This window comes from Dromaius novaehollandiae, chromosome 14 (assembly GCF_036370855.1).
Source record: "Dromaius novaehollandiae isolate bDroNov1 chromosome 14, bDroNov1.hap1, whole genome shotgun sequence".
Taxonomy (NCBI): domain Eukaryota; kingdom Metazoa; phylum Chordata; class Aves; order Casuariiformes; family Dromaiidae; genus Dromaius; species Dromaius novaehollandiae.
Window position 1 is genome coordinate 1,237,259 of NC_088111.1, and position 17,825 is coordinate 1,255,083.

The 17,825-nt window shown below is 58.0% G+C and overlaps 1 protein-coding gene across 2 annotated transcripts in view; it reads right to left on the reverse strand.

Moving 5' to 3' along the window:
• PRKCB (protein kinase C beta) overlaps nt 1-17,825 on the reverse strand; it is a 134,277-nt gene that overhangs the window by 23,468 nt on the left and 92,984 nt on the right. For both annotated transcript variants that reach the window (XM_064520015.1, XM_064520014.1), the window contains exons 9-13: nt 16,252-16,398; nt 10,617-10,790; nt 7,109-7,200; nt 6,451-6,513; nt 3,862-4,000 (exon numbers count right to left, since the gene is read on the reverse strand). In XM_064520015.1, the coding sequence (XP_064376085.1) occupies nt 3,862-4,000; nt 6,451-6,513; nt 7,109-7,200; nt 10,617-10,790; nt 16,252-16,398 (615 nt within the window). The remainder of the gene's footprint in view (nt 1-3,861; nt 4,001-6,450; nt 6,514-7,108; nt 7,201-10,616; nt 10,791-16,251; nt 16,399-17,825) is intronic.

The following is a 17,825-nucleotide window of genomic DNA, read 5'->3' on the forward strand; positions in this document are numbered from 1 at the left end:
TTGGGTAAGGCACCAAAACATGAATGGTTGTATTTTTTACAGAGTTTAATTTCTAAAACTCTGAAATACCATGAACTCCACAACTGCAGCAAAGCCTGCCAGCTTTGCTCGCTGGCTGACCGAGCTCCCCGCAACCCCGCGGGCATCTCCGGCCGGCCGCGGGTCCCTGGGGGCAGGAGCCGTCCTTGGAGCCCCGGCGAGAGCTCCGCGGCACCCCCCCCGGGTCTGCCCACTCCCAGCCTCTCCCCTCTCCTCCAAAACGAGGGGGTCTCGCCACTCTCAGCACACCCGGACGGCGGCAAGAGGCTGCAGACCCAGCTGGACGGGTTTATCCCACGAGAGCCCCGGGAGGTATCGAAGGAGCCGGCTCCCGCACAGACATTTCTGCTCTCTCAAGCTCTGGTGCATCTGCTCGGCTGTTGCTGATGGGCGTCATTTCAGCGCGCAGGGTTTGACAGGCCTTGGGCTTTGCCATCTGTTACTTAATGCAAAACAATTACACAATTTATTCATCCTAATTACAGAATTCTATTCTGCAAAGATTCATATATTCAAGTACAAATGCAAATCATATGCTAATCACAGGGGAAGGCATGCAGAGCAACCCAGCCCCAGAGGTTTGCCCCCACCGGTCCCACCCCGCCGCCTCCGCTCCCGAGCGAGCCCCGAGCCCACGGCTCGGCGTGCCGGCAGGTACCCATGGCCCGGAAAGGGTCCTTGCTGCATCTTCCCCCACCGCCCTTGCAAAAGGCAGGGGGAGTTTGCAGATGACTCCTGCAGCCTTATATAGTGCAAACACTGCAGCCACGAAATGTAAGAGGCAATCATCTCTGTCAGCTGGAAAACATGGGAAGGGCCAATTTCCCTCGGAGGCTGGTGTGACAGGAAGCTCTCAATTGAATAATATTCAAATGAGCCTCTTCCCTAATTAAGGAGAACAGCTCAGAACAGACTACTTTGGTCTAATGCACCAGCAGCTTTCTGCAGACCCTCTGCAGTGCCCAGCAGCACCTGAGCAGGAGGCACTTCAGGACTTAAATCACAGCTGCTGTCATCCCACCGAAGGAGAGGGGAGGTTAGTGCTACGAAAGCAAAGCACTGGGGCAAGATTAGGCACCAGGATTGATGCTGCTCTCCCATTTTCTGTGGCATCCTCATGCACCACATACCTAAACACGGCTTAACCTGCTCCCGACTCCATTAACCGTGTGCTGCGCTCAAGCCCAGCGTGGGCCTGACCCTTCCCACCGCAGCACTCCTGTGCTCCCGCGAGCAGATGCCGAGTTTCAGCTCTGATGTTCCCTGACCGAGTTCCTGAAGCTCCTTCCGCTTGTTTTCAGATGATTTGTGAGAGCCCTGGGAAATTCAGGTGTGACCTGCTCACACCATAAAGGGCTTTAGAAGAAAACAGTACTTAGAACAAATCCTTTCAGAAAACCAGTCTCTGTAAATTGAGCCTGCCGACTGCGCGCCAGGGAAGGTCGAGACCCAACAACTCAAGAACGTTTTCCGTTCGGAGGAAATTGCACCGGCACCGGTCATTTACACGCGATACCTGTCACCTTGGCGTGCAGAGGGCTGTGGCTTAGAATAGAAAAGGCCCTAAAAATGGGTCAAGCAAATCACAGGACATTTTTACCCTGCAGATATGTTGGCTAGAGAACATTTCAGCTTCCTGAAGGGAGGAAGCATGGTGCAGTAGAAAGGCCCTGGACTAGACCTACAAAACAGAGCCCAGGTCTGATGCTGGCTTTGCCACCAAATATGAGATCGGGCAAGAATTTTATATACCATTTCCCCATTTATAAAGTAGGGGACATGTTATTTACTCCTTGGAAACCTACTGGTAGCAGGCTTTAATATTATTCCTCCATCAGGTAGTGATTTGCATCCTAATTTCCCATTTCCTACTTTTCTTCTGGAGAAAAAAAATAGGGCAAGCAGAAGAAAATAAGTGTTTAAATGATAATGCTCAGCCAAATACCAAGAGAAATGGTCATTTGTCCTGCTTTGAAAGAGTATTAATCACACATGGCAACACAGCAATGTACGAACAGGACACCAATATTAATCTTGGTAGAATGCGGATATGTAACACAGATTTGAACTAGTAATTAAAAATCTCTCTGGCTGCAGCAAAACACAATGTAGTTTAGCATACATGTGCATCTAACTACGTCCTGGCAAAGAGAATCCCTTTCTCTAAAATATTTAAGTGGATAAATATTAAAAAATTAATCTCATCATTGAAAATTCAGAAGAGTGAGAAGATTTTAGAGGGATATTTTTATTTTAAGGGAACAGGCATTCGGGAATAATTGCCTACCTGAATTTCATAAATCCAACATTAGAATGCACCAATATAACACTTTATGCAACTGTCATATGTGACTCCATCACATAAGTAATAACCAAACGCAGAATAATTCCCGAGCGATCTGGAGTTACGGATAGGCAGCCATTTCTCATTAGACACACAGCCATTTCCTACGAGTAGCAAGCTGGCGAGATCTAAAGATTTCCGCTTCACGTGGAAACGTTATCCACCGATAACGCGCTCTGCAGCCCTCCTCCTTCCCCGGCGCCCAGCATCCGCGGGAGAGCGGTGCCTGCCCAGCGATGGAGCCTCCCGCTCCGCGGCAAGCGCTGCCATTGCAGTGGGAAGCAAACCCGGGCTCCAGGTGCACGAGACGGAGGACGGGCGATGGCCAAGCACGTCCCTCATCACCTACGTCCCCCTCTTCCCAGCAGCGGGAAGGGCCTGTCACAAGCTGTGCGCTGAGAGGGGCCCGAACCGGAGCCGAGCTCCTGGATTCAGCTCTTCCCGGGGTGGGAAAGCACAGGAGAAAGTCTCAGCCGGGTTTGGGAGCACCAAGAACCCCCCAGGCACGTGGAGACCAGCAGGACCGACGCGAGAACGCCCCGGAGGGGCTCCGCGCCGGGCAGGGACCGGCCGGGGGCATCTTCCGCGTTGCAGGGCCTGCGCAGGGCACCTGGCCAAGCCGGGAGGCAGACCCAGCTCGGGCTGCTGCCTTCCTCAAGGGCAGCTGCGGTCGTGCCGTTGGGCGCGTGCGCTGTGCTAGGGGCGCACGCTTCCCAGCCCGAGGGTGAATTCACGAACGCCTGTTTCCGGCAGGCAGCTGCCCAAAGCAAAGGCGTCCCATGGAAGAGCGCCCATTGCCCACGGCCTCGTACTGGGAAGGGACGGGGCCCTTCCGGCATCCCCGTGCCTGGTGCAGGAAGGGGAGCCGCCGTGTCGGCTGCCTCCGGACAGCACATCGCGACAGGCGAGGGCAGCTCAAGCGCGGGCTGCCCCGAATCGATACCTGACGGCCCGCGAGGGTGATGCTAAAGAGCTGCTCTGATTCCGGGGTAAGCGAATCTGAGCAAAACGTTTCTTTTTGGTTCTCCCAGTCCAACAAATAACATTCCTTTCGACTAAAATTAACCATTTCCCAAAGAAAATATGTTTGCTTTTGGAATATAATCCCTCCAGAAGAATGCTGATGACTCAGGGCCGGAGGAGCACGTGCTCGCAGCAGAAAGGCACTAACGAGACCTCCTCGCACTGAGACCAGCCTTTCGCTCCCTGCCCCAGGCTGCGCAGGGCTCAGTCACGCCAGACCTTCCCGGGAAGCTACAGCAACCAACTGGGATCGCAAGGGAGCCCAGCACAGCAGCTGCTCAACACGGGCACCGCGCACGCTGCCCAAGCCCCCGGCAGCCGTCGCAGAGTCCCTGCTCTCACCCAAACCTTGCTCAGAAGCAGAACATGTTTTATGGAGCAGCTTCTCCTGCCAGATATTTTTATCCTTAAAAGCCTTGAAAACGCATTGGCTTGAAACCCCTCTGGTTCCCTACCTCAGGCGCAATGTAGTCTGGGGTGCCGCAGAAGGTCTTGGTGGTCACCCCATCCCAGATGTTCTCCTTGCACATGCCGAAGTCTGCGATCTTTATGTGCCCTTCGCTATCCAGCATCACGTTGTCCAGCTTCAGGTCTCTGCAAAGCGAAAGCAAAACAATTACACAAAAGACCACGGGTGAAACCCTGCAGTGAAGAATCAAGTTTCCTGAATCCCAGCGCTCTGCTGTGAGATTTGCGCCTTCCTCTCGCACACAGACTCTGCGTAGAATAATGTCTGGGGAAATGAGTAAAAATCAGCCAGGGATTTGTCAGGACTAACTGTTTGTTTTACTTTTAACCCACCAGAACACCACGCTGGACAAACCACTTCTAAGGGTGTGACAGAGAACACGGCAGGGAGCTGGATTTAATAGATCGTTTTTTACGTCTGTGAAAATCAAAGTGTACTTTGAGCTCACCAGCAATTAAGAAGTAAGTGCCTACTCAGTCAAAATCCCTAGCCTCTATTCTTCTCCCCCAAGAAAATACAAATCAACTGTCTTTCCATCCCCAGCCTCATCCGCAGAGGATTTGGGTCGGTCGTACCTAACCCCTCGACAGCTCTGCTCCTCAGCACAGGCTGCAGGACGCTTTCCGCTGCCGCGGTCCCGACCCGGTTCCCAGCACCGACCCGCGGCACGGGCCCGCCGCGACGGCACCGCGGGAGCAACGGTCCTGCCCCCGCGCCTTCGGCTGTCAGCGGTCAGGGGATCTGGGCCGTTGCTGGCTGACTGAGGTCCTGCGCCGCAGAGCATCGCCAGGAGGTCTCGCTGCAATGTCAGAGCGCGTCCGTGCAGCTCTCCTTGCCCGAGGGCGCGTCGCGGTCACGGGGCAGGTGGTGGAGCGGCACATTTGTGACGGCACACGCCGCGAGCTGCCGGCCGATCGGCGCTGCCAGCCAGGTCCGCGCGCCGCAGCCAGGTCTGCAAGTGCCAGGTTTGCAAAGCCGCAGCCAGGTTTGCAAAGCCACAGCCAGGTTTGCAAAGCCGCAGCCAGGTCTGCGAGCCATAGACAGGTTTGCATGCCGCAGCCAGGTTTGCACGCCGTGCCCGCAGCTGCACAGCTCCTCCGGCTCAGAGCTCCACGCCAAGCGCGCGGCCCGCGCCGAGGGCGCTCCAGGTTTGTCTCAGCCCCCCGGGTTTCCCCCCACTGATACTATTCCAGCAAGGAAGCTAAATTCCCCTCCCCTCTTTCCCTGCCCCCTCAGCGGTCAACGGGCCTCTGCCATGAACGTTCAAGCATCTAATCAGGCTTTTCATCATCATCTCTTAACTCACTTCTGCACAAAGACTATATCTTCTTTAACTCTGAGTCCCTCAGTAGAAGGCCTGGACCCCCCGGCCCTGCCGACGAAGCCCCTCCCGCACCGACCGCGGAGCCCCGTCCGGCTTTGAGGGGGACGCAGACGCTGCCGTGACCCGCGACTGCTGCAATAAACTTTGGGGAGCGCTGGAAAAGGCGGACAGAGGCTAAAGGATGGGGGTTACATAGCGTTTCACATGCACAATATACTTAACTACTCATGGAGCCAAGAATGTTTGACATGCAAAATTATGCTTTAAATAATTCTTCTGCTTGGCATCGTCTAACTTTGTTCAGTAGAGTACAATAAAAGGAACAGCATAATTTACAACTTCTTGCTGTTTTTTAAGATAATTTTTTCTAATTATAGTGTCAGTGCTTAGAACCCTGATGGGCCAAAGACGGATGAACATGAATCTGTATTCAGATTTGGGGGAAGAAAGGGGCACTTGGGACTGGCAGACCCAGAATCTCTCTCTGCAGCAGCTGATGGCAAAAAACATCCCTCATGTCAGGTTTGCTCCACTTCTTTCATCTTCAGAACAGTTTTCAGCAACTCATAACTTCACTAGCGCACTTGGCACTCCTTTTTGCAAAGCAGTTAATGGTATCTGACACTGATGAGGATGTTCTGCTCTACCTTGGGCTCTGGGAATACTGTAGAGCAGGAGAGCGCAATGGTACACCAGTTTCAGTGCTTAACCAGTAGCCTCAGAGCGTGGTCCTGCACTCAGCAGCAATCTAACTTTGGATGCTATAAATCATACCGTGATTGGAAAGAAAAAGTTTAAGCATCTGAACTGTAAGTGCCAGACGTGCACCGCAAATCCGACAATAAACTGTTCAGAAGCACCTACTTTAACGCTAACGATAAGAAAACAATGCCCTGCAGTAAAACACACAGCTCGGGATCAGTCCGTGCTGCCAGCGGCCACTGGTGTTGCATGGGGAGAAATGCGCGATCGGGGCGCGAGAAGGATCACAGCTGCTCTTTATGAGCTTTCTTTCCCATAAAACAGGGCAAAGACAACCACCCTCTCCGCAACCCAGGGGCACTAAGAGGCCCCCAGCTCCGTTTCGGGTACAGCCGCTCGATGGGCAGCTGCCACACGCGGCGGAGGAGCTGGACACCACGGAGCCGGCCCGGGGCCCCGGCACCCCAAAGAGCCCCTGCGTCGTGACAACGGGCCCGGGGTATTCCCGGAGAGCTGGGGGAGAAGGGAAGGAGCAGCGTGCTCACCCACCGGTAAATGATGCCTTTGCTTTGCAGGAAGAAGAGGCCGATGGCTATTTCTGCTGCATAGAATCTGAAACGAGAGATTTGAGAAGCAGAGTGGTCATTAAAGCAGATGAATCAAAATGAAAACCTTTCACATCCAATCGCACTGAATGAAACACGTTGAGCTTACGTGACCAAAGGATATAGACAGCCGCAACATAAAAATACCAGACGAGCATCACGCGAGGACGACGTAGCCCACCCGGCACCACGTATCGGGGAGGAACATGATCAAGCTGCTGTGGGCTAGCAGGGGGCTGTCACTTCTCGTTACACGGACTCTCATTAAGAGAGAGCCGGGCTCTGTGCTGTTCATTACCGTGGGCTGGCAACGCGGCTTGAAAAGCTACCTGTCATCTTGGAGCGGCCAAGGAGATAACGGGCACCGCCGCGGCTTCTTGAGAGGACAGCGTGGTCCCGGCGGGCTGTGCCGGAGCTGCGGAGCGCCCGGCGTGCAAAGCGCTGGCTCACACCTAGCCGGGCTCCGCTCGCTCTTTACGTGTCTTAATTAAGCACTGGTGGCTTTCGTGCATCCCTTCCCCTCCGTCCAGCTTACACGGAGCAGGGGCCAGAAGCCACCGGTCCCCCCGCAGCCCCGGGGCCACGCGGGGCGCTGGGCTTACACGGCGTGCGGCTCCTTGAACCTCCCGACCTGCTGGATCTGGTACATCAGGTCCCCGCCGTTCACGTACTCCATCACAAAGTACAAGCGGTCCTAAGGGAGAAAGCAAAGCAGCGTTACTAGGGCGGGAGTCCGCTGAGGCCAGAAGCAAGGGCCAAGGCAGCCAGCAGCTCCGGGCTGTGTTGTTAGGGCGGTATGACCGTAACGATCCCCCTCCCTAAGAGGCACAGCCGGAGCTGGTGCTTGGGCAGCACTCGAGAGACGGACGTCGCAACGTCTTTCCGATGCGCTGGAGCTCCGCGCTTAAACCTCACGCAGCTTTGCGGGCAGATCCTATGGGGGAGGCAAGCGGGGAAACCGCCTCAGCAGAAGATATTTTACTTCCCACTAAGAAATTTGCTATCGTTCTTCACCGAATCCGTTTTGCAGGGTGTTGGACGTGACAGCCTCTCGCCAGCGTTTCCCTAGGCGATGCACAGCTCGCGATTAAGCGATGCACAAAGGACACCAAAGCAGCTGCTACGGGGACCGGCCTCCCCGCGCAGGCAGTGACCCGGGCGCTTGGCCGGGCACCGCGGTCCCCGGACGAGCGCATCCCAGCCGAAGGGCACGCGCAGCCGCTCCGGCCCTCGCTGCGGGACGAGGCTTGCCGGACGCCAGCCCAGTCCTCCACGCGCTTCCAGAAACTCGGCGAGGGTTCGACCGGCCGAGGAGAGCAGCAAGGCAAGAGCTGGAGCCCGAGCGCTCCCGCAGCTCACGACCGCGGATCCACGGAGCAAAAGCAGCCGGCTCTCGCCACGGCACGGCCGGAGCGGCAGGGACACACCGCGGGCTCGATGGGCTGCGATGCTCCGGGCAGCGCCACGCCGGGGACACCGCGCCTGGGGGACCCCTGCCCTTGAAAGGCCACGCTCCTCTGACACGGCTTTTTTGGTAAAAATGGGAAACGGCTGTGAGCAAAACTACCATGCCCAAACGGCCCGCCATCCGATCGGATCTTCCTGCCGGCAGACGCCCGCGCACCGACACGTGCACGCGACCGGGGATGGGAACGGGCACGTCCAGCAGAACGTCTGGCCTGAGCCGCCTTGCTTAAAACAAGCAAATGTTTATACAACCTTCAAAAAACCAACCCGCCCAGGACTGACCCGGAGGAAGCAACGCGCAGCACGGCTTGACAGCGGCTCCTTGCAGCCACGAGCAAAAGACAAAAAACCCGGAGCAACGGGAGTGCTTTACCTTCATAGCACTGCACGATAATTCATAATATTTCACACTCTCCGCTCCGTTTCCTCCTCAGACAAACCGTGCCCTGCTCTGAGGCACCGGGGACAGCGAGCCCGGGAGACGCGCAGGGCGAACGCGGTGTCACCGCAGCAGCAGGGACGAGCACGGGGCAGGTCGCTCCCGCGGTCAGGGCACTGCGCAGCCCCGGTGACCATAAATGCGATGCCTTAGGGATGATCAGGCTACATAAAACACACGGCACTGATGGGGTGGAAAAGGGATTTTGGCTTCTCAGGGGAGCGGGAGGTTTTGCAGCGGCCCCGTGCGCGAGGGCCTCTTCCGCGGTCCGGGGAGGCGGTGGGAGGGCGCGGGGCGGGCGGGAGTCTCCTCCAGCCGCTGCCGCCCTGCTCAGCCCGTGGCGGCAACCGGAAAGCAGAACAACACCGCGCTTGCTTGCAGCTGCCTCCTAAATATATCGACCAGCTTCAAGGAGGAAGAACGTTAAGGAGATGGTCTCTTGATGCAGCAGCTGAGCGCTAAAAGCAGGATCCGAGCTGTCCTCATCTGGGCGGAGGAGAGGACGCGTGTGCTCCAGAAAAGCCCTGCACGCAGCAGCCGGATGGCTCCACGGCCCGCGGGCTGGAGCGGGGAGCCGGGCACGGAGAGCCGTCCCGGGGCCGCGCTCCAGGGGAGAGGGCGGAGGCTGGAGCATCCGAACTCGCCGAGCAACGGCGGGTTACGGACACTCACACACCGCCCACGGATGCCAGCGTGGCACCAAACCCATGCCCTCCTTCCAACGCCACCTTCCTCTAATTAATTGCTCGTTTAGTCCCTCTCCTGCCCGTCTCCACACCGTGGGTGAGAGGCAGACGGGACAACGGCCACGCTCCCCATCGAGCTGCTATTTAGCCAAGCCGCCGTGCCCTCCGCCACGGAGCTCAGCGGGAGTGGGAGCCAGCCGGGAAAGCCCGGACAACGCCGGACCCAGTGGGTCCGTCCAGCTCAGCCGCAGATCCCCGCGGGACCCCGGCAGCTCTCCTCCTCCTCCAGGCCCGCACCGCAGTGCTCTCATTGCCCATCTCCACCCATTCTCCAAAATGCAGATTTAAGGTTTTTCTCTCTCGCACCGTCACCTGCACTAACAGCCCCGGCCGAGCAGCGAGCGCTGGACCGCGCTCCCTGAAAGCAGGGTGCTTCGTGCCAGCGTTTGATAATGCACCCTGCGCTACACTGTGATTACAGCACGAACACGATCACTGTGAAGCCACTACAGGGCTGCCAGGAACAAGCCCGCGCTGACTCACTTCAGATGCCCCAGAGATGCTGCGCGAAATAGCTGCTCCTGCCACATCCTGATTACTGTGCTGCAAAGCTGGTCCGCGCGCTTTAAATACACTGAATGCGCTCGGTAAATGAAATTGCTGGGATAATATTAAAATGTAATCCTCCCGGACGGCTTTGTCCTGCTCCTAAGGGACTACACCGATTAGCTCTCCCTGCGCCTGCTGACGAGTACCTGGACATTTCCATTTACATGTTGCTCAACGGCTGGTCAGAGATTGCTTTAAAGATCCCCCTGCCCCACTCCCCATCCCTGTTTCGGGTTTGTACGAACTGAATAGCGTGCCCATTTCCAACTGAATTTCCGGCATTTTGTATTAGGTCTCACCGTCTGCTCAGATTTGTGATCTCAAGAACGAATCCTGAGAAAAAGTTCAGTACTTCGCTATTGAATTATAACTCAAATCGCAGGCTGGGGGCTGCCTAAAGGCTGGGTAATGCAATTAAAAGCTGCCCAATGGAAAACTCTCACGGGTGCAGATATTCTCCACGACAGCCTCTAGTTTAACACACAGGCACAAACATTTTGTTTACAGATGCATTTTTGCAAGCAAATTGCACAATCTATGAGGTTGCCAAGGGGAAAAATACATGGCCGCTTTTGCAAATACAGTGATTTATGTCCGGAAAACAAACATGAATAAATTAAAGGCATGTTTCAGAGAAGCTGTAAATACACGAGCAGGGCAGATTTCTCTACGGATGCCTCTACTCGGCTCCGGAGCGCTCTGCAGGTGCCCGGGAAGGCATTGGCCTGGATAACTTGTGAAGCTGGGTCTCTAGATGGGAGTTTCTGCCCCCAAAGTCACCCGTGAAGCCCCGAGATTGCAATTTGTTGTGCAGGGCATCCAAATCTGCCCTGCCAGCGCTCCGGGTCCAGCAGGTCCCCAAGGCCCCTCCGCCGTGCCCGGGAAGCGGAGGCAGGCGCCAGCACTCACCATCGTCTGGAAGCAGGAGTGGAGCTGCGTCAGGAACGGCGGCTTCCCCGAGAGGGCCAGGACCCGCTTCTCCACCATCGTGCACTCCACGTCGTCGTCCTGGATAACCACGTCCTTCTTCAAGATCTTCACGGCGTAGAGCTCGTCCGTGCCCTTCCTCTCGGCCAGCATGACCTGCACGGGGAGAAGCGCACGCGGGGTGAAGGGACGCGCAGAGCTGCTGCCATCGCTGGAGATAAACGGCTTTTTTATGTCTCTGTGGCTGCCGTCATAGCCTTGAGAAGTGACTTAGGTGCCAGACATGCAGAGAGCTATGACAGCGGTGTTTCCAAGAGCACCTAGAGCCTTACTGCCTGCACTAGTCCGGCCCAAGGTGTTTTGCTCAGCTTAGTCCCAGACCGCGTTTCACCCCCGAGCAAGCGCCCCGACCCAGCAGCTCTCCGAGCGCCGGGGCCATCGGGGAGCTCGAACGCAGCGTCCATCAAATCATGAAGCGGTAAAAACTTAAAGCAGAAGGGAATTAGCACGTGGCCAAAAGCAAGCCAGAAGCAGCAAGATTTCCCCTGCCTGCTGCACGCGGGGCAGCCGGAGCCCCGGCACGCGCCAGCCCCGCGCTCGGCCGGCGCCGTCTCCGAGGCGCAGGAAACCTCCCAGCCTCGCGCTTTGAGCCCGTTCCACCTACTTGCGGATTTATTTACTGCAGTAAATAGGATGCATTACTTCTGCCGGAGCAGTTTTCTCCCATTAATCACATCAGCCTCGGTGAGGATTTCCAAAAACACCCCGCCACGCTCCGTCAGCGCGAGCCGCGGGCCGCTGACACGCGGTGCTCTGCAAGCACGCTCGGCCTCCCGTCTCTCAGCTCTGCGAGAGGCTTCGACCCGCTGCTGGTTCGGATTAGCGGAGAAGGGCATCAGGGCATCCGCGTGCCGAGCGCCTCGGAAAAGCCGCTGCTGCCGACGTCTCCATCAGCGGCTCCGGACCGCGGCGAACGCGCCGGCCTCATCCGCCCAAGCTGCTGCGCAAAGCCGGCGGCAGGCTCTGCGGAGAGGGGCCACGTGGAAAAGCAGGCTGGCAGCGCGGCGGGGACGTCGGGAGCTGATTTATTCGCTCGCCGATGTTTAATGAAAGCGGAGATTCGGGAGCAGAGGACACCGGCGCCAGAGCAGCTCAACCTGCCGCTACCATGCAGCAAACTTGTATTTAATTCTGCATTTGTACTTAGTTCTGTCCTGCATTTGTGCTTAGTTCTGCCCCGCTCTCAGCTCGCTCAGGGGCCCTGCAGCAGCCCTGCGCGCCGATACCTCCCTGGCCTTGCCGAGCGCCGGCGGGCATCGCCGACGGAGGCCCCGCGGGAAGCCCACGGACGGGGCAGCACCGCGGGGACACAGAGCTGCAGCCGCTCTGCTTCCACTCCGCATCTCTGCCCTCGCTTGCCGCTTTGAGCAGTTTCGGTTCGTTGCCTCCGTTTATCTTCGCCTTTCCATGCGAGCTGAGACTTGCGAGTCGCCCTGCATAGGTGCTAAAAAACGGGCCTGATTTTTAAGTGATAAAACCAGATGGGCTGTGGCATCTCAAAGCTGCTGGGAAAGAGGAGCGATCGCTCCAGGAGTGCGGCTGGAGAGAAAATGGGGAACGTTACCTGGAGGTAAATGGATTACACGCTGTACCGTCAGTGTGCAGCAGGATCTCGCTATTCAAAACCCTTCCTGAGAAAAAATGCATAAATCAGGGAGTCTCTGAAGCTAGTATTTGTTAGTGCCGGGAACGGACGGCTCCGCGGGGAAAAACAGCAGCGGAGTCCGGCCGGGGAGCAGAGAGGCTGCGGTTGGTAAGAGGCTGGAGAGCGTTTTGGTGCTTTTTAAGACATTTTGCTTAGAGAGACTCGGAGGAGAGTGCGTTGTTATGGGTAACAGAGCGTGTGCGCGGATAAGCACACTAGGAAATTTCCCTGGAGGTACAAAAAGATCAAATTTAAAGATAGAGATTCTCCAGCTGCTGCAGAACAGGGTTCGGCAACAACAGATAACGCCGCAGGGGAGCTGAGCTCCGCTTGGCGGGTCGGAGCCTGTCCTGCCTGGGGGAAGACCCCCAGGCCGAGGGAAGACCCCCAGGCCGAGGGACACTGGCAACGCAGCAGGGCGTCTCTGCGGCTGCCTGGGGCTCCGCGGCCCCGGACCGCAGGGAAGAGGCGCACGGCCCAGCGCGAGCGAGCGCGTGCACTTGGGCGATTGCAAGAGAGGGGCTGCAAATCCCGGGTTACCGCAGCGCTCGTCGTTCGCACCCGGGCTGGCGATGCGAGCGGCCTCGGAAGCGTAAATCCAAACTAACTCTCTCCTGGATGCTGTAACCGCTGCGGATTTACACGTGCAGAAGGGCTGCAGGCTCCGGCCCGTGGGGAAAGCACCTCCTGCACCCTGAACGACGGGCATCGAGCCTGCACAAGCGGTAGCAGAATTGGGCCTGTTTCCCGAGCAGGCGACAAGCTCGTAAGCCCCACGCCACCATCCCACAGGCCTTCCTCGGTCCTGCTCACGCCAGCCCAGCGGCCAAGCGCCCGCGCCCAGGACGAGCTTGCGAGCCGAGCCCAAGCCCCGGGCCCAGCCCGAGCTGCCGGCCCTTCCGCCGCGTTTCACACCGAGCACAGCACGGCGCTTTACAGCCTGAAGATTTCCCCAGCACGCGAAAATCGTCTCCCGTTGCACTCTAATCCATAACGGCAGAGGCAAAAGAACCAGCCCTGCTCACAAAAACACCATAAAGCCCCCAGAAAAGACTGACAGCTTGATAGTATGGCAGATTGATTAGCTGCAAAAATATGAGCAAGCCACATAATTTAACTATTCTCTATTTATATTACAGCAAAGCAAACCCGGGGCGGGCGGTGCCGAGCGCTGCGCTCCTCGGTTAGAGCATCTCCCTTCGCCTTGCCACCGTGCAGGGCAGCTCGCGGGTCCCCTGCGTGCTGCAGCCCCCCGCGCCGTGCAGCAAAGCCCGCGACGGGCAGGACGGCCGAGGGCCGCGGCGGTGCCAAAAACGGCAGCCCGGGACCGGCCCCGACCTCGGGAAGCGCCGACGCCGGAGCGCGGACCGAACCCCGGCGGCCTCCCCTCCCCTCGCCCTCGCTGCCGGCTCGGTGGTGATCTGCCAGTTCGCGCTGGAAAACAGACTGCACCTTTGCTTTTTCTTTGGGTGCATGAAAAGCTGAAATTTAACTTGATTTATTTCTGTAATCTAGCGTAGCTGTTTGGGAGTGCTCCAACACAATAACGGCAGATACTCCCATGCCAAACGCAGAGAATAAGTTTATTAAGCTCCGCCAGGACCAGTACGAAGGCAATCCTGACCTCTGGCAGCGCAGCACAGCACTGAGAAAAACACAGGCAGTAAATCTCGGCTACCGATGCCAAAGGGTTAACGAGCTCCTTCCCGAGACAAGGATTCACTGAAGCGGCTCCGAGCGCACTCGCGCTGCTCTCGCGGGAGGAGGTGGCAGCACCATTCCCGGGGCCCGAACGCAGCCCGGGTGCTGCTGGCCCGCGGGACGGCACGGGACGGCGGAGCGCCGCGCGGCCACCTCGAAACGCTCGGCACCTTCGGGCGGAAAACCAGCAGCTAGCGGCATCCTGCCCGGTGGCAGCGCGTCCCGCGAGGGCTGTCCTTGGGAGGGCGGGCACGGGAGCAGCGCGGGCGGCATGGGAGCAGCGGGCATGGGAGCAGCGGGTGGGCGCGGGAGCATCGCGAAAGCATCACGGGAGGCACAGGAGCATCACGGGAGCATCGGGTGTGGGAGCATCGCGGGAGGCGCGGGAGCATCGTGGGAGCATGGCGGGAGCATCGCGCAGATGCGGAAGCAGCGCGGGAGGCGCGGGACCAGCAGGCGTGGGAGGCGCGGGAGCATCGCGGGCGGCGCGGGAGCATCGCGGGAGCATCGCGGGAGCATCGCGCGGATGCGGAAGCAGCGCGGGAGGCGCGGGAGCAGCAGGCGTGGGAGGCGCGGGAGCATCGCGGGCGGTGCGGGAGCATCGCGGGCGGCTCGAGTGCTGGGCGATGCTCCCCGGCGCGCCGCGGGCACGCGCATGAGCCCGGCTGCGTCTCGCTGCGCATCCTGCCGCGCGGCTTTAATCAGCCCCAATTAGCATATTTATAACAGTCTGTTCCGCGGAACAGCTTCTGCCACACGTTCCCTTACATAAGCCGCGCTGCCGGCTGAAGGCTTTGGTAATGTTTCTCAAATTAAAAGAAAGGAGAGGAAAAAAAAAAAAACAAACCCACAGCTACGCAGCTCCCAGATGCCAAGCGGGAGACCGAGAGGGAGCAACTGCCGGTGGGGGAGAGACGCAAACGCAGCAGCGGCTCTGGGTGCTGAGCTTGCACGACGCTTTGCCTCGGGAGCAGCATCGCGGGCTCGGCTGCGCTCAGGACCACGGGCCGCGCTCAGGACCGGCTCGCCCGCCCGGCGACGCAGCCCGGGAGCGGGGCATCACCGAGGGGCTCGTCGGGTCGGCACGGGTCTGCTAAGCATCGCTGCCGAACGGCCGCCGGCAGCAGCGGGATGCAGAGCGGCACACGGGCCGTGCTGCGGTCCAGCACTGACCGTGGGATGCGCCGGCGCCTGCTCCCTGCCTGCTCCGGCGGGATGCCGGCCGGGAGCACAGCGTGCGGTGCAGGAGCGGCGGATTCCCCCAGCAGCCCGGCCTCTGGGGCCGACGGGCCGACGATGCTCCAAATGCAGGGAATGCAAGAAATTCCCGGCCCTTCTCCTAAAGGCCCCGGAGCTGCCCAGGAGCATCCCTGCAGACGGGGAGCCAGCACCAGCTCACAAGGCAGGGATGGAGCTGGGACCCGGCTCTCACCTCCCACCCCTCCGAATAAAGGGGGAAAACAGCGGGTGGGGGGAAACGGGTGCCGGTGGGACAGCCACGCTCCCCCCGGCGCTCGGAGGGGCCGCGGTGGGGAAGGCGGCTTCCTCCGCGCCTCCCGCCGTCCCGCCCAGGAGATCGGCCTGGCGGCACGGTAATTCCCTGCAATTAAGGCAGTCTGCTAATCAGCGCGGTGTCAGGCCATCTGTCACAGCAGCAAGCACGGCGCGGCTCCACGGCGAAGGCCGTGCACCTTCCGCCCGGCCCCGCTCTGAAGTCGCAGCAGCAACCCGAGGACCGGGATTTCTAACGAAAATCATGACAAAGTTGGCAAAACCCCAAGAAAAACGAAGGCTCCAAGTCACATAATTACTAGAAGAACAAAATTCCATTGCCACTCATAACCGGCCTGGAAAGTTAATTAAAATGTTCGTGTACATTTGTAATTATTAGAAAAAGGAAAATGGCTGAATAAAAAACAAGGCCTTAAAGCCACAGTACAAACCCCGCTTCCTGGGAGAGAATCTGGCTTTTGAGATGGTCTAATCAGACATCCGAAGTCTGCAGCACCGGGCACAGCAGTAATACATGGTCCTAAGGGCAGCCAACAAGTGGGAGCCCATCACAGTCCCATCAGGGCTCTGCAGGCAGAGCAATGACAGGTTTCACCTCCAGTCTCTGGGGCTGGAGTAGCCCCACGGTCTCAGCTCCAAAACGTCACAAATACACGTGTTTTAAGCAACGGCTGTGCAAATCAATACGTACTACCCCACCTTTCCAAAGCTTCCTTTTCCCAGCACCATCAGGAAATTGAAATCCGAAAGCTTCATCCGATCTCTGCTTCCGTTGTTATCGAATTTAGAAATAGCATTCGTCGTCTTCTCATCGGCAGCCTTGGATCCTGGACCGATCTTGGCTCTCTGCAAAGACGGGGACGGGAGAGGGAGAAAGAGAAAAATTACTGAGTACAGTTTGGAGAGAGGTCGTTATAAAAGGAGCGAGTGCTCCTGAAACCCCGCGTTAATCAGCTCTTTTCTAGGCCAAACGCTGTGCTGAGCTCCGGAGACCTTTTCCGAACGCCTGATAGAGACAGACCGGCGAGCGACACTTTGGGAAGTTATCAAAGGCAACGCACTGCGCCGTGGAGCTTATTCGCAGCTCTTCTCTTCGAGAGACACCGGGAACCACCTCCCTCATCACCCCTCGCCGGGAAGCTCCGCTCTGCCGCGAGCCCGCAGGCGCCGGGGCCGGGGGCTCCCACGGAGACCTGGCTCCGGGCACCGAACGGGGCGAGGGATGGACACCGGCCCCTCGTTGGCTCCCGTCCCCCGGTCTGTCTCGTTATCAACCCTCGTCCCCAGGGTCTCCCCCCTCCCCAGGGAGGGCACGCAGCTGCTGCAGGGCGGCTCTACGCCGGGACCGGGATGCGGATAACATCGGCCCTCCCGGAGCCCTCGCCAGCAGCAGGTCCACGCGTGGGACCAGCGTGCCATCGCCGAGCGGCGTGGGACATCCCACGCTGACCCACGACACGTCCCGCGGCACCCAAAGCGAAAACAGAAAACACTCAGGCTTAAATGCGCTCGTTCTTCACAAATCTGACTCGTGTTTCAGGCTCTCGCCTCGAGAGGAAAGCACAGGTGACTGTAAATATTAACGTAAATATTAAGGTAAAATAAGGGAATTTTTAACACGCTTCAACTCTGTTACTATCTCACATCGAAGGGAATTCTACTCCTGTGCCAGTTCAGGCTGAACGCGGGAAGCTACACATTCATTTTGGGGAAAAAAAAGAAGAACCAGAATAGAAAGCGCCTCTCCCGCATCCCCAAGCAACCGCACGAGCCGCTTCCGCCACAATTGCCTATTAAGGAGCCTCACAAAACCCCCATTTTCAAACACGAAATCTCACCAGCCGCCTGGCAGCCCCTCAGTGGGCCGGGGGCTATCTTATTTGCCGAACCGCAATTTGTAAAAGCTCTCTCACAATTTATTCGGGTTTAATTTTTAGAAATACGCCACAGTGTAGCGCTTGCATTGAGCTCAGTCTAGCATGAAATTCCATTAACCCGACTCCAGCAGCTCAATTTGCCGGCTGCTCGCGGCTCCTCCAGATAGGAGCCTCGCAAGTAATCTCCGAGCCTCTGCTGCTGCTAATTGGTTATTGCGGGGCTCTCCTCGCCGTAACACCCTCCATTCAAGGTCACCTGCAACACCGACAAACACGCGAAAACTCCTGCCCTGGAAACTGAAGGCAGGGTTTCAGGGATTTGCAAACATCATAACTGCTAATGCAGCTCCGAGAAAGCGCCCCGGGGAAGGGGCTGGAGTCGTTCAGCAGCCGGGT